The sequence below is a fragment of the Rhineura floridana genome, chromosome 2 (genome assembly GCF_030035675.1).
Source record: "Rhineura floridana isolate rRhiFlo1 chromosome 2, rRhiFlo1.hap2, whole genome shotgun sequence".
Lineage (NCBI taxonomy): Eukaryota > Metazoa > Chordata > Lepidosauria > Squamata > Rhineuridae > Rhineura > Rhineura floridana.
Window position 1 is genome coordinate 130,463,477 of NC_084481.1, and position 26,602 is coordinate 130,490,078.

The following is a 26,602-nucleotide window of genomic DNA, read 5'->3' on the forward strand; positions in this document are numbered from 1 at the left end:
ATCTTACAAAGTACTAATCCCACTGAATTCAATGATATTTATTTCTTGGCAAGTACACAATAGATTGCAGCCTTACTTATTAGTACGCTTTGGATTGCAAGATTGGAAAAACTTTTTATATAAGCCTCTATAAAACTATTTCCCAGATTTTAAAATAAGAACAAAATACTGAAAAGCAAACAGAACTGCCTTCCAATATACTGTGCTTAAGAAAATGGATATCCTGATGCTTCCCCTCAGTACAAGCACAAAATACAATCAGTGTCAGAGAATGGCTAACATCTCATTACATTGATGAACAACAGGGAAAGAGAAAGCCTTTGTAATGTGCTGACATGATAATGACAGCTTCTCAGTAACCATACACTAGAGGAAATTCAGGGCCAAGGAGACAATGATCCAAGAAATTGGAAGACTTGGGGAGCAAATCTCCATGACTCTTGCAGCAATGGAGGCACTTCATGACACTCGCAGGAGCCATTTCCTCAACTGACACAAGTTTTCTGAACTGTTAAGGAAAATGCTTTTTCATAAAAGGCACTGTAGGATGGGGAAAGAGTTGGCAATTGCTTCTTCAAAGCGCTTTGAAAATACGGTTGGACTTTCCTCCCAGAAAACCTAATAGTATTATTCAATAGCAGTACAGAAAACCTAATGGTATTGTTTAATAGCAGTATAGGATCACTATAGCTCATGACTATGCTTCAGACTTAATGCTGGGATAATACCTCCAAAGCTTTCTGTGGCTGTATGGGGGTGGTGGTTGTTTTATTATTTTGTTTTAGGTATATTTATTTTGGCTTTTAATAATTTTGTAAGTCGCTTGGAGGCCTTCGGGTAACAAGTGACCAATAAATCTAATAAACAATAATAATGTGATAATACAGAGGTGTTAATATCCCAACCTCCAGTTTCTAGTCATACAAGATAATATTATCAGGGCGATGCCAACAGACCTAGGGAAGAGGAAAATTCAATTGTCTCACAATTCCCTCTAATACTAAGTGGGTGATTATGTGGTGATCACATGCTGGCTAATATGGCAGCAAAATGGGGCCACCAAAAACCTGAGGAGGGAGGGATCCATATACCTAGAAAGCCCTAGGTGTGCAATAAATAAATAAATGTGGAATAAACTTAAAAAGAAAAGGAACAACAATATAAGTGCAGTCCTCATATTGCATTAGAATCCTGGTAGCCTCCACGCATTTCAGTTGTCCTTTGTAGGCAACCAACCATGTGTAGGTGCCAGGACCTGAAGGACTGATGTCTTGCCCCTTACACAGTGCTCTCAGGAATGTAGCCCAAGCATGAGACATGGGACCAGGGGCAGGAAATTGTTCCTGCAACTGCGTGTCAGGTGTGGGGAATCTTATGTCCTCCAGATGTTGCTGAATAATAGCTCCTGGCCATTGGCCATGCTTGCTGGGGCTGATGGGAGTTAAGAGTTCAGCAACATTTGGAGGACCAGAGTTTTCCCACACCTGCTCTAAATACATTCCAAGTATCTCAGGAGCACAGCGTGCAACCAAGCCTTGGTCCTCCTGTTCAGCTTGGAGCTGGAAGATGGGGTAGGAACAGCCCTGTAATGGTGCAGGATTGACAAAGCACTCCAAACTCCTCAAAGTAGTAGCAAAACAAGCACAAGCCTTCCTCCCCATCTTGGAGCTTGAAAGCAGAGATAGGCATTGTGTTATGCTTCCTAGTTGTGTTATGCTTCCAAGGTACTCCATACATCTCCACACATATCTGACAAACTCTCCGCTACAATTTCTTCCCACTTCCTTTGCAGGGTTCACCTCCTTTCCCTTCCCCCCTTTTAATTTATCTTAAAGGTCTTGTTTATTCATCTTGGCTACAGGTGTGCGGCAAATCAAAATGCCAGTGAGATCCTAGCCACCCACCATCTTAATTTGCCCAGAGGCTGCCATCTCTTCAGCACTGTGCTTTGCAGTACTCCTCTGTAACCAACATTTTTTTAAAAAAGCCCTTTCCATCCATTCTTAATAATTTACGGGGAGGGGAATGAACTTGCGGGTAGGAAGGGCAGTGCAGAATAGGGGTGCTGGGGGCAATGGTGGTAAAGCTTACTGACTGACCATGGGTCTATGACTCCCTACAGCCTATTCCACCTCTAACAGTACAATTGCACCACAGCCCAGAAAATCCTGTTAGCAATCCATAGCTCAGATTAAGCTCTGACAGCAAGAGCCAGTTTGTTTCCCACACCTGTCAGAAAGTAATCTTAAATGTGCATCTATAAATAGAAATGAACATATGCAAATTTGTATCATGGACCTGTACTCCAAGTCTTTTAAGTACCTAGCAAGACCTCTGACATGCATGTAAACAGATCCTCCTGGGAAGAAATGGAGACAAGCAGTTGTTCTGCAGCCAAGCAAAGAGACCCAGACAGATGGCCATGGCAATGGGGAACAGACTTAGAAGATGAGGGAACTTTCTGAAGGAAAGGTTGGGAGATATCTGTGTGGAGCCAGGAGCCAAATTTAAGCTAAGGGTCACTTTACAGTGAGGACTCTCTGTGGCTTCTGAGGCAGGAACTTTCAGACAATCACTGTGACCCACCCCAAGGTCAATTGACAAGATTCCAACTAGAGTTCTACCAACAACACTTGTTTGCTCTGGATTGTTGGTTTCTTTTGGCAGCTTTTTAAAAAAACAATTTTAAATGGCTTTTTTTGATATACTCTGTACACCACCTTGGATGCCACATGAAAGATTGTATAAAATGCCTAAAGAAAAATAAAATAAAACAATTATTACCCACTCAGGGATTTTGGGATGGAATGAACTATATCGTTATGAGCATGGGGGTTGGGATGGATGATTTCTGTGGGTCCCCTTTTCAGCCTCTGATTTGGAATCCTGTGCCTTGGAATGAGGAACTCTCTGCTGGTCAAATGAGTCTTTTGTTAACCAAATAGATTGGCCAGGTAAGATAATGGGCCGATCAGTTGCCTAGCAACGGTGAATGGGCCAGGGAGACCCTTTTGTTATTGAAACTCTTCAGGAGAGCATCCCCCCCCACTCCTGGCAGCCAGCAGAACTTGTGCTTGTAGTTTTTAATTGTGTCTAGAGAATCGGTGGGAACTGGGAGGCAGGCAGAGGGAGACTGGTTCTCTGCACCATGGCCTTTGGGGTGCCTCCTGCAACCCAGAAGGAAAAGCTAGATATTAGACTGCTGATGCATTGAACCCCTCCACCCTTGAGCTTAGGTTGGAATGTGTGTAAATAAATAAACCTTATTTCATAAAGCCACCGCAGTCTCCGCGGACCTTCTTCCCAAAGGAAACCAAACACTGGATGAGCACAGGGACGCCCGAAATCTCACCGCTCGGAGATTGGGGGAGGGGCGCAACAATATTGTTAAATAAATGTATAACATATTTCAAAGGAAAACGTGACAAGTCACATGTGATTGATTGATATTTATAAGAAAAAAGTTTGATAAACAGAAAAAAAACTATAATAAAGATGTCAACAGAACTAGAAATTCCCTGTGGGCAGACCCTCCGTGGCGCAGAGTGGTAAGCAGCGGTAACGCAGCCGAAGCTCTGCTCACGGCCGGAGTTCGATTCCAACGGAAGGAGAAAGTCGAATCTCCGGTAACAGGGGTTGAGGTCCACTCAGCCTTCTATCCATCCGTGGTCGGTAAAATGAGTACCCGGCATATGCTGGGGGGTAAAGAAAGGCTGGGGAAGGAACTGGCAATCCCATCCCATATATACGGTCTGCCTAGTACACGTCGCAAGACGTCACCCTAAGAGTCGGAAATGACTCGCAGTACAAGTGCGGGGACACCTTTACCTTTACCTTTTTCATCACAACTAAAACAGGCCTCATAATTATAAGAGAGGAAACCTGCACATGTTTGGTGGACTCTCTGAACACGTGGTTACTATGCGGAAGGGCCCTTTATTATACTGTACTGTTAAACAAACACTCTTGCTGTAAGTAAAAGAGAAAAAATGAACGCGAAATATTTATTTTCCTTGGTTCCAGACTTGGAGGGAGGGGGGGGAACGCCACTGTTCTCAGGGCAGTTGCCGATTTATAAAGCCCACGAGAGTGGCTGTATACTATAGCCAGTAGGGATTTTTCGCGTTCTACCATGTTAAATGAAAATACCCACACACACCCCTTTCTGGTGCTTTGTATAGTCCCAATTCAAAACAAAAACTTACAGGTGTTATACTGTTGGATTCAGAATCGCTTGCTCTACAACTCTGAAAGTTTTCTTGGTGATACACAACCCCGCCACGGAGAATTCACAGGTTAAAGTGAAAAACAGGAGAGAGAAAAACAAGAAGCCGTTTGGACTTTTTTCTTGAGAAATTCTCATAATTTGTTGAAATTCATTAAAAATCAGAGGTGTCTGTAAGGTATCTCTAATCAAATCCCTGAGCTTGCCCCAAACACAGACCTTCCTCTTCAGTAGGTTTAAAGTAAAAAAGGGCATGGTTTGTTTTTAATTAATAGATTAAAAAATGCATTACCGTGGGTGATAACGTCACGCAGGCCCAGTAGAAAGCAGGAGTTCTTTAGTTTCATTCCCCTCCACCCTTCCCGCGTTCTAACTGCCCAGAAGTTCAAGGAAGCATTTTTAAATTTAAAAAGTGGGAGGAACAGACAGGAGATCCGGAGGCAAGCAAAGCCCATGGTCCCAAGGTTTTATGCTCTTAAATTGTCTGCAGTCTCTGACTTAAAAATTGGTCCCCTTGTCTATTGCATGGACATGGTTCGCTCCGCCAGTAGGACACCCCTCTCTCTGTCTTGGACAATGGTATGGCCAAGACACCTGCAGGGCCTCCAGGCCGTCCGTCCGGCAGCTGCTTTGTTTTTGGCACTGCTGCTGAGTCGTCACCGAGGCTCCTTTGCTGCCCTGCCTATGGTGTGTACGACATCGCAGATTTCAGCCTTTCCTCCCACTTTAGGTTAGTTTCCATAGATCTGCTCATACCTGCCCAAATACATTTGGTAACCTTTAAGAGTGCTATTGTTGTGTGTTGAGTGTGTTGTTAAAAAGAGAGAGAGAGGAAGAAGGCTGTTATCTTTTTAAAAGTAAATATAAAGAATCAATGCCTTTTGCCGTTGCATGGCAGTTCACTTTTCCTCGCATAGTGACAGTAATTGGGGAAAGGTGCACCTGTTGAACATATGCCTGTCATTCTGTTAAAGATAGCTATTGAGCCCTTCCATGAGGTGGCAGCTGTCCTTAAAAAGAAAAAAAAACACGGGTTGTTTCCCTGTAGAAGCCCTTAAGGTGCCATAGGACCCTGTTTTTACTACAACATACCAACAGGGCTACATTTCTGGAATTTCAAGGGAAGCTCTTAGTTCTGCCACAGGCACAGTGCATGTCTCATGACATCCCCATCTGCTTCCATGAAGATGAAAAAAATAGGGGACTGTCAGAATAGGAGAAAGCAAGGTCTCAAAAGGCTTGGAGAGATATTTAAAAAATGAAAATAAGCAGCAGATTTGGCTGCCGTGGGTGAGTGAAGGTGAGATGCTTTTACCTTAACAGTACGGATGTAGCAGGAGAGATTGCTGCCACTGCCTTGGGAGTCATTCCTTGGTCCTCTTGATTAATTTCCCTGGCTGCTGGAGCAGGCAGGAGTTTAATTTTACTCCCTATTAAGTCCCAAGAAAGAATGGGTCAGGAGCTATAGCAGCAGCAGTAACCCACTCTCTTACATTGCAGTGGTTGAGTTACACACAAGTTGGTCTGTTGACCTGCTAACATACATTCTACTACTGCTTTCCATTTGCTTGTCATCTATGTCACTGAGACAGAATGTGTTCACAGTGTGCCCCATTATTTAAATAATAGGAATTTGAATGCATCTGCTACAGAGTGAGGCATCATTACAGCCTGGAAAGATTGTTTAAAGACTGTTAAACAGGATCAGAAATATAAACAAATATGCTAAGTGAGAAAAAGTAAACAGACTGAGTTCTCTTGCCGTTTTTGTTGTTGTTTGAACAGGGCATGCTCCCCTCCATTCTGGTGCTTTGTATAGTCCCAATTCAAATCAAAAACTGACAAGTCTTATACTGTGGAATTCAGAATCGCTTGCTCTACAATCCTGAAAGTTTTCCTGGTGATATACAGCCTCCCCCATGGAGAATTCACGAGTTAAAGTGAAAATTGGGAGAGAGAAAAGCAAGGAGCAGTTTGGACTTTACTCTTCAGAAGTTCTCATAATCTGTTGAAATTCATTAAAACTCAGAGATGATTGTAAAGTATCTCTAATCAAATCCCTGAGCTTGCCCAAAACACAGAGCTTAAGTTTCAGTAGGTTTAAAGTAAAAAAAAAAAAAGGGATGGTTTATTTTTAATTAATTTATAAAAAATTGCATCATGAGAAGACATGATTCAGTAGAAAGACACTAATTCTGGGAAAAAACAGAAGGGAGTAGAAAAAGAGGAAAGCCAAACAAAAGGATTGATTCCATAAAGGAAGCCATAAAGCAGCATAATGGAGGCGACGATGATATGTGTGTGTGTGTGTTACCTCCTCCCCCTGCTGTTTCCCCCTGCCTGCCCTTTCCATTGGCTCAATCGCCCTGCCCCTACCCGCGCTCTCTCCCACTGCCTGCCTTCCCCATTCACTCAATTGCTCACATGCGTGAGCGTGAGGAAAACAAAGGGTCAATAAATGGGGGCGGGTGCTTTGAAGGACTCTGCAATTTTTAAAAGTCTGTTTGGAAGTAAGTACCATTGAGTGCAGTGGGGCTTACTCCCAGGTAAGTGGAGCGGAGCTTCTGTGTGCTAGCAGTGAGATTGAGGGAAGGAAGGTGGTAAAATGTCTACTCAAATGTCTACTGCCCCTCCCCCGGGTCAGTGTTGGACTACGACCTGGGAGACCAGGGTTCGAATCCCCACACAGCCATGAAGCTGACTGGGTGACCTTGGACCAGTCACTGCCTTTCAGCGTCAGAGGAAGGCAATGGTAAAACCACCTCTGAATACCATTTACCATGAAAACCCTATTCAAAGGGTCGCCATAAGTCCAGTCGACTTGAAGGCAGTCCTTGTCCATTTTCAAATATGATTGCATAGAAATAAATCCCATTGAACTCAAGAAGTATGCAAATGATCAAACCCAACCTCCCTTCTCCTCCCTCCTATCGTCTCCTGCTTGCCCCTCCCCTCCCCCTTCCTTTGCCCCTCCCTCCCCATCCCCAACCCCTTCCAATCCACTCCTTCCCCTTCCCCCTCCCCTTCCTCCTCCCCATGGTCAGTTTTACCTATCTTAAGCATGATTGCATGGAAGTAAATACCACTGAACTATATAATAATGCAAATGATCAAACCTGCCCTCCCCTCCCCCTTCCTTTGCCCCCCTCCAATATGCTCCTTCCCATTCCCACTCCTCCTCCCTCATGGTCAGTTTTTGCTATCCTAACCAAGATTGCATAGGAGTAAATCCCATTGAACTCAATAAGCATGCAAATGATCAGACCTGCTTTCCCGTTCCTTCCCCTCCTCCTCTCCTCCTTCTTCCTCCTCTCCTGCCCACTCCAGCCCTTCCTCCCCCCCCCCGGTCAGTTTTTCCTATCCTGAGCATGATTGCACGGGAGTAAATCACACTGAATTCAATAAACATGCAAATGATCAAACATGTCCTTCTCCACCCCACCCCCTCCTTCCTGCTCCCATCCCCCTCCTCCCCTCTCCATCCTCTGTGGTCAGTTTCACCTATCCTAAGCATGATTGCGGGGGAGTATATCCCATTGAACTCAATAAGCATGCAAATGATCAATACATTCTCAGCAAACTTGCACAGGATCTCATTTCTTACCTCCCAGATTAAAAAGCAGGGAAATTGGGCAGCTATAGTGAATGCACCAGGGGAGCAGGAGACCTGAACTCCTCTCTGAGATATTGGACTGCCCTACAAATTGGTCAAAATGCAAACACCATTTGGGTCGGTCTTTCACAGTCCAATCCACTTCCTGCGTAGCTTGGAAGAATTTGGTAACATGTGCCTCTGAGCATATGGTGAGTGGTGGCAACACCTGCAATCAGCCCAAAGAATAGAAAGAAGACATGTGCTGTGCTGATCTTGTTTTAGCAGGGAGGAAGCAACATTATTAAGACAGTTGATATAGTTAAGATGGTCACTTTGAATATGGCTGATTTCCTTTGCAATTTTAGTGAAGTTTCCTATAGGAAATCATTTTCTTTTGTTTCTGTTTCTGTGAATATGTGAAGTACAGCAACACTTTGCAAAATTTACACTAAAAAAACTCCAAACATAATAATGGCACTGACTTCTGCAGAATAGTCTCCAGTGGACCTCAGGAGTGTGTCAATTTGCACAAGATAAAACAGTGGGGGGTGAAATATATTCTAGCAAAATGCTAGGTGTGCTCTATGTTTTTAATTCACCGTGCCCACCTTGCCTTAAATGAAGTGGTTTAAACATAGCAGGATGAAAACATGCATCCTCTTTTTCATTTGAGTCACTGCTGAAGGAGCAACATATTGGAATCAGTCTGATTTTACATCAAACTGCAGTTTCAGGTTCAACTGTTAATGCACACAAAACAGAAATAGAACATAACCTCCAATTTGAAACACAAAAGGCTGTCCACCATATTGGCTGACCAATAAAAAGGCTTTGAAATTAATAAAAATAAATTTGACACAGATTTCTGGGATGAATAATAAGGAAAATAAAATTTTCTAGTTTAGATTCTCTGTAGAAACAGTAGTAACACAGAAAAGAAGCAAAGTAAGAACACCACCAACAAACATACAAAAATATAATTCTCTCTCTTTGGAGATGGCAGGTGTTGCCACCACTCACCATATATATGCTCGGAGGTACACGTTACCAAATTCTTCCAAGCTACACAGGAAGTGGATTGGACTGTGAAAGACCAACCCAAATGGTGTTTGCATTTTGACCAATTTGTAGGGCACTCCAATATCTCAAGAGAGGAGTTCAGGTCTCCTGCTCCCCTGGTGCATTCACTATAGCTGCCCAATTTCCCTGCTTTTTAAAGTTTGATAGAATAGCTGTGGGCTATAGGTACATTCCTAAACCACAAGGTTTTTTGCCTATTAGTGATTAATAATAGGGTTCTGTGTGCACACATACTTTCCCCCTCATTTGTGCAGGGAAAAGGCCAAAATGATAAAAGAAATACTCTAGAAAGACCACCGGGCTGCTGAGTCCCAAAACCATCACCTCCTTCTTGTTACACGGGAGCAGGGAGAAAAAGAGGCCTGCTTTGGGGTTCAAGTTTTCCTACACTGCAGCTCACAATGCCATAACCTGCTACCATAACACACACAAACTCGGTATTTTACACGATAGTGAAGTAAACGTCTTCGAGAAGGTGAAGTGCCTCTCCTCTCCCAACCATTGCAAAACAAAGATTCACCCACTCTTTTATTGGGATTGCCGAAACATTGGCCTGGGTAGAAGCTCAGCGGTACACTGCGAGAAAGCTGTTCCTGAAGTGAGCATGGATGAATTTCCCGAGAGCGAGAGACTTACCCTGTGCAACAACGATATCAGGCCTCACACGAAACCTTCACGAAACAGCCACTGTAGTAGACTTAGAAACGGAGGAGCAGCGAGCGACTGTTAACAGGAGCTGTGGATTTGTCTGCTACGCAGCCAGATAATCCTCCAGGAGAAAAGATCTTGTCGTATTAAACATATAGGAGGAAAAACGGAGAAACAACTTTATTGTTGGGAGGAACGTTCTAGAAGTTGTTCCGGTTTCCTACTCGGCCCCACAAGCAATTGCGCACAGAGGAAGAGGAGCCCAGTCGAGAAGAGACGCCGTCACCATGGCGACCGAAGAAGGCTGTGGGCAAGTGGCGCGGCTTCGACGCTTTGTAAGCGAGCGATTCTCTTCACGCTGCCCAGTTCATTTGGTAAAACCGGGACCCTCTTTTTCCCTTACCTGTAAGAGCTTTAGCTTTTCCTGAGAAAATGTGTGAGGGACTTTTTGGTTGTCTTTTCTGCTCATTCGAGTAACGGGACTAAGATAATGCTTAGTATTTGACCGCTTTGAGTATTTGCTGTTTTCAGCACATCCCTCCCTCATTCTCGCCCAAACCGGGGACGCCATCCCCAACGCTTGGGGGCCCTACGGAAGAAGAAGGATGGGGTAGTAGTGTTCGTAGTGGACGAAGGCAACTCCTAAGCCCTAACACAGGGAAGATGGAAACTATAGTAGTATTTAATTCATAGAGAAGATGACAATGCTCCATTTACCTGCTTTCTTCAGAGCTGACTCACTTTAAAATAGCAAGAGTACTATAGTTTAAAAAAGTGGAGCAAAGGATGCTAAGCTTACATTTGATCATAAGTTTATTCTAGGTAAGATGTAGTCCTGAGCATACTTTATACCTGAGTAACACAGGTATAAATTCACTAATAGGCAAAAAACATTGCGGTTTAAGAATGTACCTATAGCCCACAGCTATTTCTATCAAACTTTAAAAAGCAGGGAAATTGGGCAGCTATAGTGAATGCACCAGGGGAGCAGGAGACCTGAACTCCTCTTTGAGATATTGGACTGCCCTACAAATTGGTCAAAATGCAAACACCATTTGGGTTGGTCTTTCACAGTCCAATCCACTTCCTGTGTAGCTTGGAAGAATTTAGTAACGTGTACCTCCGAGCATATGGTGAGTGGAGGCACGTTACCAAATTCAAACAACAACAAAAACGGCAAGAGAACTCAGTCTGTTTACTTTTTCTCACTTAGCATATTTGTTTATATTTCTGATCCTGTTTAACAGTCTTTAAACAATCTTTCCAGGCTGTAATGATGCCTCACTCTGTAGCAGATGCATTCAAATTCCTATTATTTAAATAATGGGGCACATTGTGAACACATTCTGTCTCAGTGACATAGATGACAAGCATATGGAAAGCAGTAGTATGTTAGCAGGTCAACAGACCAACTTGTGTGTAACTCAACCACTGCAATGTAAGAGAGTGGGTTACTGCTGCTGCTATAGCTCCTGACCCATTCTTTCTTGGGACTTAATAGGGAGTAAAATTAAACTCCTGCCTGCTCCAGCAGCCAGGGAAATTAATCAAGAGGACCAAGGAATGACTCCCAAGGCAGTGGCAGCAATCTCTCCTGCTACATCCGTACTGTTAAGGTAAAAGCATCTCACCTTCACTCACCCACGGCAGCCAAATCTGCTGCTTATTTTCATTTTTTAAATATCTCTCCAAGCCTTTTGAGACCTTGCTTTCTCCTATTCTGACAGTCCCCTATTTTTTTCATCTTCATGGAAGCAGATGGGGATGTCATGAGACATGCACTGTGCCTGTGGCAGAACTAAGAGCTTCCCTTGAAATTCCAGAAATGTAGCCCTGTTGGTATGTTGTAGTAAAAACAGGGTCCTATGGCACCTTAAGGGCTTCTACAGGGAAACAACCCGTGTTTTTTTTTCTTTTTAAGGACAGCTGCCACCTCATGGAAGGGCTCAATAGCTATCTTTAACAGAATGACAGGCATATGTTCAACAGGTGCACCTTTCCCCAATTACTGTCACTATGCGAGGAAAAGTGAACTGCCATGCAACGGCAAAAGGCATTGATTCTTTATATTTACTTTTAAAAAGATAACAGCCTTCTTCCTCTCTCTCTCTTTTTAACAACACAGAATCCTATAGCACTCTTAAAGGTTACCAAATGTATTTGGGCAGGTATGAGCAGATCTATGGAAACTAACCTAAAGTGGGAGGAAAGGCTGAAATCTGCGATGTCGTACACACCATAGGCAGGGCAGCAAAGGAGCCTCGGTGACGACTCAGCAGCAGTGCCAAAAACAAAGCAGCTGCCGGACGGACGGCCTGGAGGCCCTGCAGGTGTCTTGGCCATACCATTGTCCAAGACAGAGAGAGGGGTGTCCTACTGGCGGAGCGAACCATGTCCATGCAATAGACAAGGGGACCAATTTTTAAGTCAGAGACTGCAGACAATTTAAGAGCATAAAACCTTGGGACCATGGGCTTTGCTTGCCTCCGGATCTCCTGTCTGTTCCTCCCACTTTTTAAATTTAAAAATGCTTCCTTGAACTTCTGGGCAGTTAGAACGCGGGAAGGGTGGAGGGGAATGAAACTAAAGAACTCCTGCTTTCTACTGGGCCTGCGTGACGTTATCACCCACGGTAATGCATTTTTTAATCTATTAATTAAAAACAAACCATGCCCTTTTTTTACTTTAAACCTACTGAAGAGGAAGGTCTGTGTTTGGGGCAAGCTCAGGGATTTGATTAGAGATACCTTACAGACACCTCTGATTTTTAATGAATTTCAACAGATTATGAGAATTTCTCAAGAAAAAAGTCCAAACGGCTTCTTGTTTTTCTCTCTCTTGTTTTTCACTTTAACCTGTGAATTCTCCGTGGGGGGGTTGTGTATCACCAAGAAAACTTTCAGAGTTGTAGAGCAAGCAATTCTGAATCCAACAGTATAACACCTGTAAGTTTTTGTTTTGAATTGGGACTATACAAAGCACCAGAAAGGGGTGTGTGTGGGTATTTTCATTTAACATGGTAGAACGCGAAAAATCCCTACAGGCTATAGTATACAGCCACTCTCGTGGCTGTATAATATTCTGAGTAAATATTGGATGAGACTGCAATAGGTAGGGACTAGTCTCCTTTGCAGATTCCCCACCCGACCCAACCTAACTAATTTACACTTTCACTTCTACTAATGCAATTTATTATTTGTTATTAGAACTCCGACTGGGAGGTGATGAGCAGAGCCTGAAAGAGAATGACTGCAATGAGACCCTGACAAAGGTGGCACTAGGAAACATATCTCTTTGATTCAGTTCTAGCTATATTCTGAACTGTCTGCTTGGTTAGTCAGTGAAAGCAGCCTCACCATTTGAGTTTTTTCTATGACAACCTTAGCTCACAACACTTTATATAAAATACTGAAAATAATATTTCTAATATTAAACCAAATATTCCTGAACGGGACTTAGTTCTGAGTTAACTTATATAGGATTGTGCTGTTAAATGGGGGGGGGGCTCTGTGTTAGAACTAAGACACTGAAATGAGAGTAGAGGAAGCTGGCAATCTAGAACCAGTACAGTTGCTAATTGTTGAGTAGGGAAAGGGCCTAACTGCCTAATTTTAATTTCTTTTTGTCACCTTGATACAATGTACAGAACATCCAAAATGGCTTGCCTAAGGTAGGCTCCTCTAACTCAAACCAATGCTTCCTGGCCCTAATAATTTTAATAAGCGTTGGCCACCAGGTATGCAGTGGCCTTATGAAAACTTGTCATGCTGAATCTTACAGGTGTCATCGGCATTCGGAGCTCAATGTAGGGCTAATTGCCACAAGATGACAAGTGCTTATAAACTTCAGTTACTGGTGTATAGGGGGGAGGGTCAAATTGGCAGAGTGGCTCATGAATCACTCATCCTCTTGGGGAGGGAGTGATAGAGAATAACATGGGTCTCCAGAGTTGGTGGAGAGAATGAGATGGGGAAGGAGGAGTGAGTCAGGGTAGAAAAGAGAAGGGCAAGATTAATGGAAAGGGGCTGTAGCAGCTATTCTAATGGCACCACCCTCAATGAGTCTCAAAAAGTACTTCGAGTTTTATAAGACCACCTTAACAATCCCACGTTCACACAGTGGTGGACCTCCCCAGTGGGTTTATGTGGTAGTGGTGGTAGCAGCAGTAGTTATGCAATCTGCCTTGGGTGGCAGTGAGCTATCCACCAGTTTATTTCTCATAATGCCCCTGCACAACATTATGTCAAGGGCAATGTGGTAGTTAAAGTGGAAGGTAGGTTCTAGACCCAGTCCTCATTGTGGGAGGCCCAGTGTTGGTGTCAGCAGTGGGCCCTGCCAAAGTGCTAGGACCCAGACAATTGCACAAAAATGTTAGGTGCGGACGGTGGCCCTGTTAATCTTCTACTCTTTTTAACTCCCTCTTTGTTTAGCAGTGAAAATGTTTATGTTTGCTGCCCTGGGCTCCTTTGAGAGGAAGGGTGGGATATAAATTTAATTAACAACAACATCAATAATCATTTAAAAACCAAAAAATAATCCTCCTAACGTAAATTCTAAAATAAATGCAAAATAAATAATAGGTTGGAAAAAGCGGTATATGGGAGAGAGTGGTGTATGACAGCCCTGCAGTGTAATCCACACTGAATAATAAAGGCCAGGCTCTGAGAGGTGTACAACAACCCTACAATGTTGTCCAGTGGTGTTAGACCCCTGCTACATGTTTGGGTCTGGGGTAAAGTTAATGGTTCTGCAATGTTGTCCATAGCCTTTATCCTCACATAGCAAGTTGGGCTAAGAGAATTAAGTAGACAACCTTGTTATGTAGTTCACTGTTATACTCTAGTCTATTGCAAGTTGGAAGACGATCTTGACAGATAGTAGCTTACAGCAGCTCTGCAACATTGCATGTTAGAGGTGAATCGGATGCTGGTTTGGATTCCCAGTGAAAATTTCTTCCATGATTCTCAGGTTGCAGCAAAGGTCATTCTGCTTAAATTGTCCCCTAAGACCTGTTCCAGGCCAAATCAAGTCTTGTGCTCTGTTGCATGCAGAATGGTTGCATTTTTAAATGTTCAAAAGACATTTTAAAAATTGCACATGAAGTAAGATCTTAGTTAGGTAGAGATCCCTGTCTTTGATTCTGACTTCTGTTTTTTTAACTTTCTCAACCACAAGTGCATGTAATAACACACGGAGAGGCATCTGGCCGACCACTGTGAGAACAGGATGCTGGACTTGATGGGCCTTAGGCCTGATCCTGCCGGCTTTCCTTACGTTCTTATGTTACACTGCAACGTTTTGTTGTGAAGTCCCACTTGTATATACTAAGAGTGCAGTGCCAGTCTTGATGTAGCCGATAAGTCACCAGTCGTAAAAAGGAGGTGGTTTCATGCTTCAGGTAAGCCTGAAGTTTACAAAAAGAAAAAGTAAAACAACAGAAAAAACTCATAGCCAATGAAGACTGGCCATGAGGAGGGGGTGGGAATGGAAAATCAAGGGGAAGAATGGAATGGAATGTCTGGAATTCTCAATAAGAACATTCCACACTGCAACATTTTTGTTGCAGATCTTTTTATTGCTTACATCCTAACAGAGTTTTGCATAGGAAATCATATGGGACTGAAGTACAGGGTTTTAGAAGGCTGGTATTTAGCTTGTGTAGTGCTAAAATTGTCTGCTACAATCCTCTGTTTGGTATCCCTGAAATTACACCACCCTTCTCTGTGCTGGCTCCTTTCTACTTTCCACATGATTTTCAAGATTTAGTTTATCACTGAGGTGGGTAACCTTTTTTGGTTCAAGGGCAGCGTTCCTCAGGTGAATGTGGTTGCGGGCTGCAAACTGGCAGCAGGTGGGGCCAAAGCCAGAAGTGGGTTGGGACATCCCTTCTCTCTTCATCCTTCTGTCCATTCACTCTTTCTTCATTCAGTCATTCTCTCAATCACTCTCCCTCCCCCCACTACCTGTTCACACATATACCCAGACTCCCCTCCCCTGCCAGATTGTCCACCTTCCTTTATGAGTGCCATCCAGTCTGCCTGCCTCCCTCTGGAAATCCCAGAGTCCACTCACCAGATTGTCCCCACTCTGAAGCTTGCCTTGCTCTCTCTGGCATTCTCTTTTCCCCCAGCCAACCTTCCTCCGTGCATCCCTCATAGCTGTATGTCACCACAACAAGAAACAGAAATGGGGGCAGAAGAAATGTAAATTAGTGTGACCCAAACAACAGCACTCTAAACACCATGTTCTGTGATTCTGTGGTTTGTCCTTAAGATTTTTTTATACTTCTGCAACTTTTGGGGTTACCCTGAATCTGCTGATAACTGCCTCTTGTGTGTGGTGGTTTATGTTTTGGCTAAAGTGATACCACTCAAAGAATTAAGAATTAAAATGTAGGATGGTGATTGTTGCAAAACTAGGCAATGACTGTCACTTTCCATTTTCTGTACTTCACCTTACACAAAGAGTGTGCTACATAAATGGTTTAGTAGTTGTAGTATTAGTAGCAATATTAATAGTACCAGTTCTGAAAGCCCGGTTCGTAAATTAGGTGGAGGTTCCCTATAAACATATTTGATAAATTGGAGTCCACTAACATGTAAGAAACAGAAGGGCAAGCAAGTATTGATTGCAAATGAAAAGGGGAAAACCCTCAAAGTGCCTAGCCAGCAAACAGCCAAAAATGAAAACAAGGGCAATCTAGTGAAAGTCTCATGCTGCTGTCTCATCGGTGTAGCAAACTAGCTGACTTACACTAGATTGCCCTTGATAAAGGATCTTTGTCACCTGAAATGTGTCGGGCAGCAATAAAACCACTTTTGTTTTCATTTTTGGCTGTTTGCTAGCTAGGCACTTTGAGGGTTTTCCCTCTTTTTGTCTGCGGTACATTTGGGGTGCCTCCCTCCTTGCATTCCCATCAAACAAGTATTGAGACAGCAACATTTAAAACAATCAATGTATGTTGCCTGTATGCAAAGGGAACAGTTGTTTCTATAGAAGTGATGGGATGCCTCTGTACACATGGATCTCAGGGCAATAATAGATGCCACATGGAAGTAACAATGGAAATAATGTGTATTATATACATTTGAAAAGTGTTTAGAACCATTGTGAACTATCTTAATGAAATCAAACTGCATGAACCATACATGCTTCCTAAGTCCACAAAAATGTATGCAGTGTCTAGGGAATTATTTAGGCAGATACAGCATTGTTTAAAATACATTATAGGACACATTCGGTGCAGTCTTTTGTAGCTCATTAGCAATTTCTTTAATGAGTTTCTTTTTTAGTGATAGATAGTTAAAGTAACAGACAAGTGACAGATTGTTTGTCTTTAATGATTTCCCTGTTTCAGGCCCATTACAAAGCAATTAGAAATCTGACAGCATTTTCACTCTGCATTACTGATTATCTAAAGTGATGAGAAACTAGAGGTGATGAATATTAATTGTATATTTTCATATGATTATCATAAATTATTACCTTGTCTAATGTGCTGCAGGTGAATTAAGAGCAAAAAGAGGAAATTCAGTCAGATATGATAATCCGAAAGATAGTATGATTTGGTTTATGCTGTTGTCAACAGTGCCAATTTATCTGTATATTTTTCCCATTAAAACATCTTACTTCTTAACCTGAATTCAAGATGCCATGTTAATCAGATATTAAGTCATTCTAGCACTAGGCTGCCATTATTTTATTAATAATTGTTTTAAACTTGCTTAATATAATTAAAAAATTGATATTATACCATACATAGTATGGACAAAATTCTAATTCTGCTATTTAAATGTAGAAATTACACAGTTAAATACCTTCCAACAATTTTGAACCAGCTAATGGGATGTGTTAATTGTATGTTTACAACATTTTAATTTTGGAATTGTTACGTGTAATAATGTTAGAAATGGTAATCTTACTTAAATTAGAATCTCATATATATATGTCTACTCAGAAGTAAGTTAATTTCGTTCAATGAGGCTTACTCCCAGTTATGAGGGTATAGGATTGCAGCCTCATTCATGAAGTAATTTGAAGAGTTTATATAAAGAAGATAATAATTCCACTGATTTAGTATAAAACATTTTTCAGTTTTTATCTACTAGAACCTTAAGATGATGAAGGGAATCATTTAAGAGAAAATGAGAGGTCTTGTTGGAGGGTTCACATTCAAAATTAATGTAGCAATTTTACATGTGGCTCTTCTACTTTATCACATGTAACTACAGTAGGGCCCTGCTAATACAGTGGGTTAGGGACCAGGCGCCCGCTGTAAAGCGGAACCCATTGACTATAATGGGCTGCGTCGTGCGAAAATGACACGAAAATGTCGGAAAACGCCGTAAAACGCCGTAAAAGCACAAAATCGGCTTTAAAATGGGGTATTTCCCCGAATTGAAAGCTGCCGCATGAGCGGAATGCCGCAAAACGGAACGCCAGTAAGCCGGGCCCTACTGTACTGAAAATAGTTATACAGTCTCATATCAGTGGTACTTAACACTAGAAAATAATAGGGGATGTAGAATTTAAAAAGAAGGGAGGTGCTGGTTTGCAGTAGGTGGCTGATTCATTCATAAATGGTGGTAGCATCTTCTAAAATTTATTTTTAATAACATTTTCTTGGTAAAGAAGTTGCTTATCTTAATAAATAATTGTTGGTTATATTAAAATATTAATGGTTCTAATATACTAGACTCAATATGTTTTTATGCTACGTAAAGTATTATGTGACATGAATTAGTAGAGATACACTTACTTGCAAAAACATCCTTAAAGCACAATCCAACCCCCAAATATGCCACACAGGGATAGGGATTGGATGGGACAGAGGTCTCCTCCATGCCCAGAGCAGTTAGTTGGCCTCCACCCACAGAATGATGTTAGCATTATTGTACTGGTACAGAACTCCCCATTCTGTCCATCGAAAGTGTGGGCAGGTGGGCTTTCCTCTGGTGGCAGTCTGCAGAAAGCCCAAGCCAACCCCACTACCATCACTTGACTGAATCAGGCCCAGTTTGGGCCCACTCGCTATGCCACCTCCAGGAGTTGGCTTGTCCCCACACCTTCTGCCCCAGCTGGCTTGAACAATGGGACTCGGCCATTCCATCGCACCCCACCAAATGCTCAGCTATGGTTTAGATTTCACCCAGAATTCATGAATGTTTAAGTAAATAATGGATTATAGCCAATTTGATTATGCTTACCAATGTCATGTATGTGAGATAAAATGGAATAAGAGATCAATTTAGTTCGATTTCAAGTCTTTCCTTTGTTTACTGGATGCAGAAATTACTTTACTGTTAATTCTTTTTATGTGGCAGTTTTGTTTTGAATTTCTAACTTTTAATTTTTATTATATTTCCTAGACAAGTTATTGAGGCTACAATGACAGTAAGTCCCATTTAACCCAGTGATACTTACTTCTGTGTATACCTGTACAGTAGTTCAGTGTCAAATATTTTTAAACCCTAACTATTAATATATTGTTGATCCCCTATAGCCTATTCTTAAACAGTTTGTCATTGCTGTTATTCAAATTGACTTGAATGAAATGTTCAGATAATGTTTTGGCAGGTAATGCATAAATTGCTTGTTGAACTCCAGACAGCTATTGTTTTTTAATCAGGTTCTAATTGTTCAGACAGAGCTATAAAAACGTTGTCTGGCATTTTCATTCCAGTTTTTGATTATCAGCTGTAGTATTATGCTCATGCAGATTCCTAACTAAGTGAAAATGTTCTTACTGAAGTAGTTTATAAGTGCTGCACAACAGTAGCATTTGTATGAGATCTTTCTTTGCAACCATACTGCCGATATGGTGTGTTTATCGAACCTTTCCATTTTTGCTACAAAGGATTGTGACCAAGGAAATAGATACACAATGCCTCATCAGATTCTGTGTAATTGTCACATAATCAATATACATGGCAGTAACCATGGATGTGTGTTGCTTATGTAGTGGAGGTAGGCTGTGCTTCAGAGTATTCAGCATTCTAGCGTATGTAATCATGACTAGCTGAATTTCAACAAGGGAGGAAAGACTTGATGATTCTCAGTATAGAGTCAAAAGCATGTTATTTCACAGAAAGTGTACAAGAATGCAGAGCTTGGAAAAGTTACTTTTTTGAACTACAACTCCCATCAGCCCCAGCCAGTATGGCCACTAGATTGGGCTGATGAGAGGTGTAGTTCAAAAAAGTAACTTTTCCAAGCTCTGCAAGAATGTTCAAGAGCTATAGGCATCTACTACAGGCTCTCAGCTGATTCTCAGATGGGAATCTCCAGCCCTCTTTGTCACAGGAAAATATCTCCCACAACCAGAATTGCAGTATGACATCGGGTGGCCCATCTTCAAGGGAAAGAATCAGAAGTGTACTCTTAAGCGTGCTCCACATTCTTTCCTTTACAGCAGTGGTTCCCAACCTGGGGCCTGCGAAGTAATCCAGAGGGGGCCGTGAACAGTAAAGAAACGAGTTATTTAGTAATTTTTTAAGAAAGATCTGCACTCCCTGGATGCTATCCGGTCCCTACTGCCGCTGCAGATGACACCTCCCCCTTGCTCCAAACGAGAGGGGAGGCCTTTTGCTGAAGCACCAGAGCGTCTTTCAGGCACACTAAGGGCAGGCATCTGCCTATAAAATACATGGCAGATGCTAAAGGAGGCTGAGGGTGGGGCTACCAGGAAGAAGAGGGGATTACTATCACTGATTCCTGTCTCCTTGCTCTGCCGCTACTGGCAACACCCTTACTTAGAATGAGAGGAGAGGGCTTTTTGTGAAGCAAAAAGAAGCAAGCCTGCAAAGAAAGGCTGCTTTCCCCCTTCCTTCCTGTCAGCCAGCCTGCCTCCCTGGGGGGAGGGAGTCACAAAACATTTTAAGCTTATAAAGGGGGTCCCATACTCATAAAGGTTGGGAACCACTGCTTTACAGTCTAGCTTGAACTCAAGCCAGGCTGCAGTCGACACTGACAGCAAACCCCATGTTGTACGGGGATCAGCTGTACTTCAGGGCTGCAATTGATGCTGACAGCAAGCCCTGCTTTGGACAGGAATTGACTGCAGCGTGGAGTTCTTGAATAGGAACTCTGTAGCACAATTAATCCCTGTGGGAATTTCATTGTCAGTTGCCAAGGAACAATTGGGAGCACACTTTAGGACTCACGGTTGTTCCTTTGCAGCTGCATCTTTATCTGTCCCATACCTGACGTCACATGCTATATGCGGTGAAGGGCAGGTTGACATAGCTTGGGGAAAATGGTCTTGTGTGCCAAATTAGGACTCCTGCTGGGGTCTCTGTCACCTTAAGCAGATTAACTCCTCCCTTGTCTGGTTGACATGGGGGCTTCACAACTTTGCTGTGCTGTCTATGACTGGTGGGCACTGGCAGTGTTTCCACAAATTCTGAGAGTGCAGTTCTTGTTACTCCATTCTGTGCTTTTCAGAGCAGTGTTTTTTCCCCCTAGTGTTCTGGGGTAAGACATGGCAGACATTATGCCAATGTAATGCATTTCTCTCTCCCTGCCATATTAAGAGTATAGGATTGCTGTGTAAATATCAGACCTGCATCAGAAAAGCAGGCATGTTTAATGTCACTATGATTACTTGTTAGCGCAAACTGCAATACAACATTTAAAGACAACAGAGCATTGAGAGTGTTGTCTTTGCTGCTTGTAAGGACAATATTTCACAGTTTACATTAGAAACATCTTTGTGAGAAAAGTAATTATCCAAAGATTATTAGAAGTTTGGATATTAAGATTATCCATTTAATTTTTAATTGGCTTTTTTCAAGATAATTGGGTTTATTCCCACATGTTTGTGAAAAGGGGGCACTGGGCTAATTGGCTTTGATGCACATATATTCTTCAGAAAATGTGAAGTAATTCTGACATTCTTAACATTTGTCTGGTGATATAATTTCTTTTAAAAATATAAACATATTTTGCCAGATATAAATAGCAGGTCATTTACAGTTCCTTGGATGTCCTTCATTATCTCTTACGTTTAGTATTTGACACTGAACTGAGCACATCTATACTGTGTATTGCCAGCAATTATGCTTCGATCCGTTTCTGAAGTCAGGTGTAACTTCCATTATACTTTATGTAAGTTTTAGAACGGGGTGAAAGTAGAATATTTTGTATTATAATTTGGAGCATTCTTGTCTATTCCACTTGTATTTACCTTGTTTAATTTCACAGCTGTTCAGAGTGCAGGGGATAGCACTGTCTTGAAATGAATACCAAATACAAATTAGAGCCCATTTTAAGGGCTACTCTGTAGTGGTGATGGCAGTGAAAATGTTGGCCAATGGAATTCTTCTGGATAGTCAGGTGCCTACTAGATACAGGCCCAATGGGCAGCAGTTAAAACACTCAAAAGTCCATTGTGATCAGTTTGCATTGCCATTGCATCTATTCAGCACCAACTTTTCTGCTCCACACTTACTTTCTTCTTTAAACAGGGTTTTTCTGCTATGAAACCCCACCCACCAGACTGAACCAACTAAAACAAGATTGTGGGGGTTACACTTGCATTCAATGCCAAACCTAAACAGTGCTGAATGTAAGCCCTGCTGCCAAAGAACAACTGGAAGCGCACTTGTACACTCCTGATTGTTCCTTGGCAGCTGCTGCTTTACCTGTCCCGCATCTGCTTTCATATGACATCAGCTGAATGACAAGTGGGAATAGTCAACTGAAAATAGCCACATGGACAAAATTGGCCAGCCTGATTTGGTCCATGGTTCTCAGGTTCCCCATTCCTGGACTACATTTATATGAACTTGTGCAAGCTTTAAGATCAGAGGCCCTGTTCTCTGGCCTGCCGGTGAGAGCCATTAGGCTGCTGAATACTAATGATAGTACTGTGGGAGCCCCACTCCTTTGAGACTCCCTCTCCAAGGAGAACCGTATAGCTTCATCACTGCTGGTCTGTTTTTTAAAAAGTATGTTTGGCTGAATTGTGTGGTACTGAAAAAAACACCAGGTACTGCTGGATTTTGTGTTTGGGTATGTATAATTGTATTCCATGTGTTTTAGAGACTTGTAAGCCTACTTTTAAGGGCAATGTGCCCTGAAAGATGTATTATAAACAAATGAAGCAGAATAGAGGCAGGTGAGAAAGGATGGCTGAACCCATCCCCTGCCTGTGTTCCTGAAAATTATTTCTTTGAAAATGAGTTAATCTTAACATATTTGCTACCAAATATGGGCTTAGCAACCCAACCAGCCATTTAAGGTTGATCTTAAAAGGCTCTTAAAAAGACTTATATTACACTGTGGCTGAAGTAGAGCAGAGCTACCCAAATCTTGCCAAAGAAAATCTTAAGCATACTTTATAAATCCACTGTGCTGCGTTGACAATCCCTGAGAGTCTTGTACGAGGCTCCAGCTGCTGGCCATTATAAGCTTTTGTTGCTGTTGGAGAGCTATGCCATAAAAGAAAGAAGAAAAGGTCTAGTGGAACAACACTGCTTATTCCTACCATATCATCAGCAGGACTTAGGTAGAGTCTTTGGCATACCCAGGTGATGTGACTGATTTACACATTTATGGAAAGGAGTGTTGTACCAAGGATTGCTGGGGTCAGGAAGCATCTAAGCCCTATCACGATCCCATTAACATAATCAGGAGTGTGGTGGAAGGTTTGGAATAAAATGGTTTTTCCAGAGACCTCCAAGTCAAAAAGGGTTGGAGGTTCAGCTGTCACTAAAACAGCATAGATTTCCCGCCCCCAGAGACTGATGAATCCTATCAGTTTTCAGAGGGCTTTGGGGCATTTTCCAGTTGGCATGGCCAGCTCTTCTGTCAAAACCCTGGTTGATCTGTGGAATACAGAGTTGACCTGGGCAATTGACATAATTACACTTGAGCATCCTCACCCAGTTGACAGAGCTCAGAAAGCTCCATGGTATACTCCAGAGCTAGAGCAATGAAGTGAGAAGGGAGATGGCTTGAGCGCAGATGGAGGAAAAACGGATGTAATTGAACACTGGTACATGCACATGTTCGGGCCTACTCAATGGTAGTTAAGGCAGCAAAGAAAACTTGCTTCTCCACTTCCATTGAATTGTCAGCTTGCCATCTAACAGAGTTGCTTAGAGTGGCTAAGGGTTTATTACATACTGACCCTAGGACGGTGGTAGAGCCATCTAAAACTATGACATGTTTGCTAAGCATCTTGAGGATAAAATTGCTTCCATCCACCAGGATTTGGACTCCATTGTTGATGCTGATGATCCGGGTAAGGTGTCTGGAGTGCTTTCTTGTCCAATGTCACTGGATGAGTTTCAGTTGCGGCAATCTGAAGACATGCACAAGGTACTTGGTCAGGTTCGTGCAACCACTTGTGTCTTGGACCCTTGCCCTTCATCGCTGATAAAATCTTGCGGGGAAGGGACAGCGGAATGGGCCAGGGAAATAATTAATGCTTCTCTCAAGGAGTGATCCCAGGGTGCCTGAAGGCAATGGTTGTAAGACCACTCCTAAAGTAGCCTTCCCTAGACCTGGAAGATCCTAATAATTTCACACCAGTGGGTGTCCCCTTTCTAGGCAAGGTGCTTGAGAGAGTGGTTGCCAACCAGATCCAGGTACTCTTGGAGGAGACAGATTTTCTAGATCCATTTAAATCAGGATTCAGGCCTGGGTTTGATATGGAAACCTCCTTGGTTGCCCTGTACAATGACCTGTGTTAGGAGTAAGAGAGACGGGGGAGTGTGACTCTGTTGATTCTCCTTGATCTTTCACTGGCTTTTGATATCATCAACTGTGGTATCCTTCTGGGGCAACTGTCTGTTGGGGCCACCGCATAGTGGTTGTTCCATTCTTACTTGGATGATCAGTTCCAGGAGGTAGTTCTTGGGGAGCATTGCTCGGCTGCATGAACTCTCCAGTATGGGGTCACGCAGGGCTCAGTTCTATCACCTACGTTGTTTAATATCTATGTGAAACCACCAAGTGGGATCATGGTAAGTTTTGGAGTGCACTGTCATCAGTATGCTAATGACACACAACTCTATTTCTCCTTTTCATCTTCTGCAGATTAGGCAGTGGATGTACTAAATCAGTGCTTGGTTGTGATAATGGACTGGATGAGGGCCAATAAACTGAAGCTTAATCTAGACAAGACTCAGATTCTGTTGCTGGATGGTTCCTCTGTCTGGTTGAGTGGTGTACAACCTGCTGTAGATAGAGTCACACTCCCTGTGAAGGAGGGGGTTCGTAGTTTGGGAGTTCTCCTAAATTGAATTGCTGTTGCTTGAGGCACAGGTGGCCTCAGTGATGTGGAGTGTGTTCCATCACCTTAGGCTGATCAACTGTGACCCCATCTGGACAGGGATAACTTGGCTATTGTAATCTGCTCTGGTAACCTCAAGATTGGATTATTGCAATGCACTTTATGTGGGGCTGCCTTTGAAAATTGTTCAGAAGCTTCAATTAGTGCAGAATGTCACAGCCCAATTGTTGACAGGTTCAAGGCAAACAGCATATAATACCAATCCTGTTCCAATTACACTGGCTGCCTGTATGCTTCCAAGCCCAATTCAAAGTGCTGGTTTTGGCCTGTAAATCCCATTACAGCTCAGAACTCCAATATCTTCGAAACACCCCTGCCAAACACGCACCTAACTGGACCTTTAGATCTTCTTCTGAGGGCCTTCTCCAGGTTCCCCCCGAGGAAGGCTTGGAGGGTGGTTACAAGGGGGAAGGCCTTTTCAGTGGTGGCTCCCCATCTGTGGAATATGCTCCCCAATGAGGTCTGCCTGGTGCCTTCATTGACATCTTTTTGGTGCAAGGTAAAAACATACCTTTTCCCCCAGGAATTTGATAGACTGAGAGGAGATTATGTTGTCTGTTATTAGTGTGCTGCCAAAGCTTCCTGTGGCTGCATGGAGGTGTTGTTGTGGGTTTTTTATGGTTTTGGTTTTTTTAGTATGATATACATGTTTTTGTTTTAATATTGTTGCAAGTTGCTTGGAGACCTTCGGGTATCAAGCAACAAATAGATCTCATTAATAATAATAATATTTTGAATGCCATCCACAATTATGCTGTTCCCCTCTTGCCATTATATTTTGTGTGCCAAGATTCTTTTGTGTGCCTAGTGACCAATTAGTGTCATATTAATGAAAAGGGCAAAGGTTTGATTACTTCATTTTATGCTAATATGGTAAGACTGCAACTTCTACTATGAGACTGGCCAATCCAGAAAGAGTCTGAGATCTATGTGAGAGAGGCTTTCCAAAAAGAACACATAGGCAAGCAGCTAGCGAATGGGAATGCTGGAAACCTCAGAAGTGGAGAGTGCTCTTGCACTTGGGCCTTGCTTGCAGGCTTTCCATGGGCAACTGGTTGGCCACTATGAAAACAGGATGCTGGACTAGATGGGCCATTGGTCTGATCCAGCAGTTTCTTCTTATGTTCTTATAGGTTTTGGAGGTGTCTGTTGCTGTGTGACAAGCCTTGATTTGGAAGGGGAATGATGCACACATGAGTTGCTGGAAAAAAATCTAGTCCAGTCTCTGATGCTGCCGTATTTAATAGGCATGGATTAGGGATTGGATCAGTTGACTGCTGCCATTTCGAAAGCATTCCATCAACTTAACAGATGCTATTGATTTGAGTTCATTCTTTGTCCACTATCCGCTGCTACTATCAGTCCAATTTTTATTCTGCCCCAAAATATTTATGTAAGGCATTTATATACCTCTTTTCAAGTGGACTTCACAAAACAGTTTACATTTATTTATTTTAAAAAAATATTTATATACTGCTATTCATTTTTTTAAAAAAGTAACAAAGCAGTTTACAACTTATATAAACACAAAATAAAATCATATAAAATTTAAAATTAGAAATCAATTAACCAATTATTGCAGGAAGTGGCTGTCTCAATTGCCTGCAGAAGCCTGGGGACATAGAAAAGTTTTCCCTAGGCATTTAAAAAAACAGAACAAAAGGTGTCTGCTTAATCTCTGTTAGCTGAGCATTCCACAGGCCTGTGCCACTGACACTAAAGACCCGATTTCTTGTTGTTTTCAGAGCCTCGCCAA

At 42.4% G+C, this 26,602-nt stretch overlaps 2 protein-coding genes across 6 annotated transcripts in view; one reads left to right on the top strand and one right to left on the bottom strand.

Annotated features, from left to right (window-relative positions):
• The window catches only part of DNAJC24 (DnaJ heat shock protein family (Hsp40) member C24), a 65,543-nt gene extending 55,719 nt beyond the window's left edge, over window positions 1-9,824 (bottom strand). Inside the window, exon 1 of one of the 5 annotated variants that reach the window (XM_061610557.1) lies at window positions 9,537-9,824. The gene's annotated coding sequence lies outside the window, so the exon portion shown is untranslated. Of the gene's footprint in view, window positions 1-9,424; window positions 9,515-9,536 lie in introns of those variants that run through there. The other 4 variants (XM_061610559.1, XM_061610555.1, XM_061610558.1 and 1 more) reach the window with 4 other exon arrangements.
• The window catches only part of DCDC1 (doublecortin domain containing 1), a 574,603-nt gene continuing 557,790 nt past the window's right edge, over window positions 9,790-26,602 (top strand). The window contains 1 exon segment of the mRNA XM_061610560.1: window positions 9,790-9,922. Within this exon segment, the coding sequence (XP_061466544.1) occupies window positions 9,836-9,922 (87 nt within the window). The 5' untranslated portion in view covers window positions 9,790-9,835.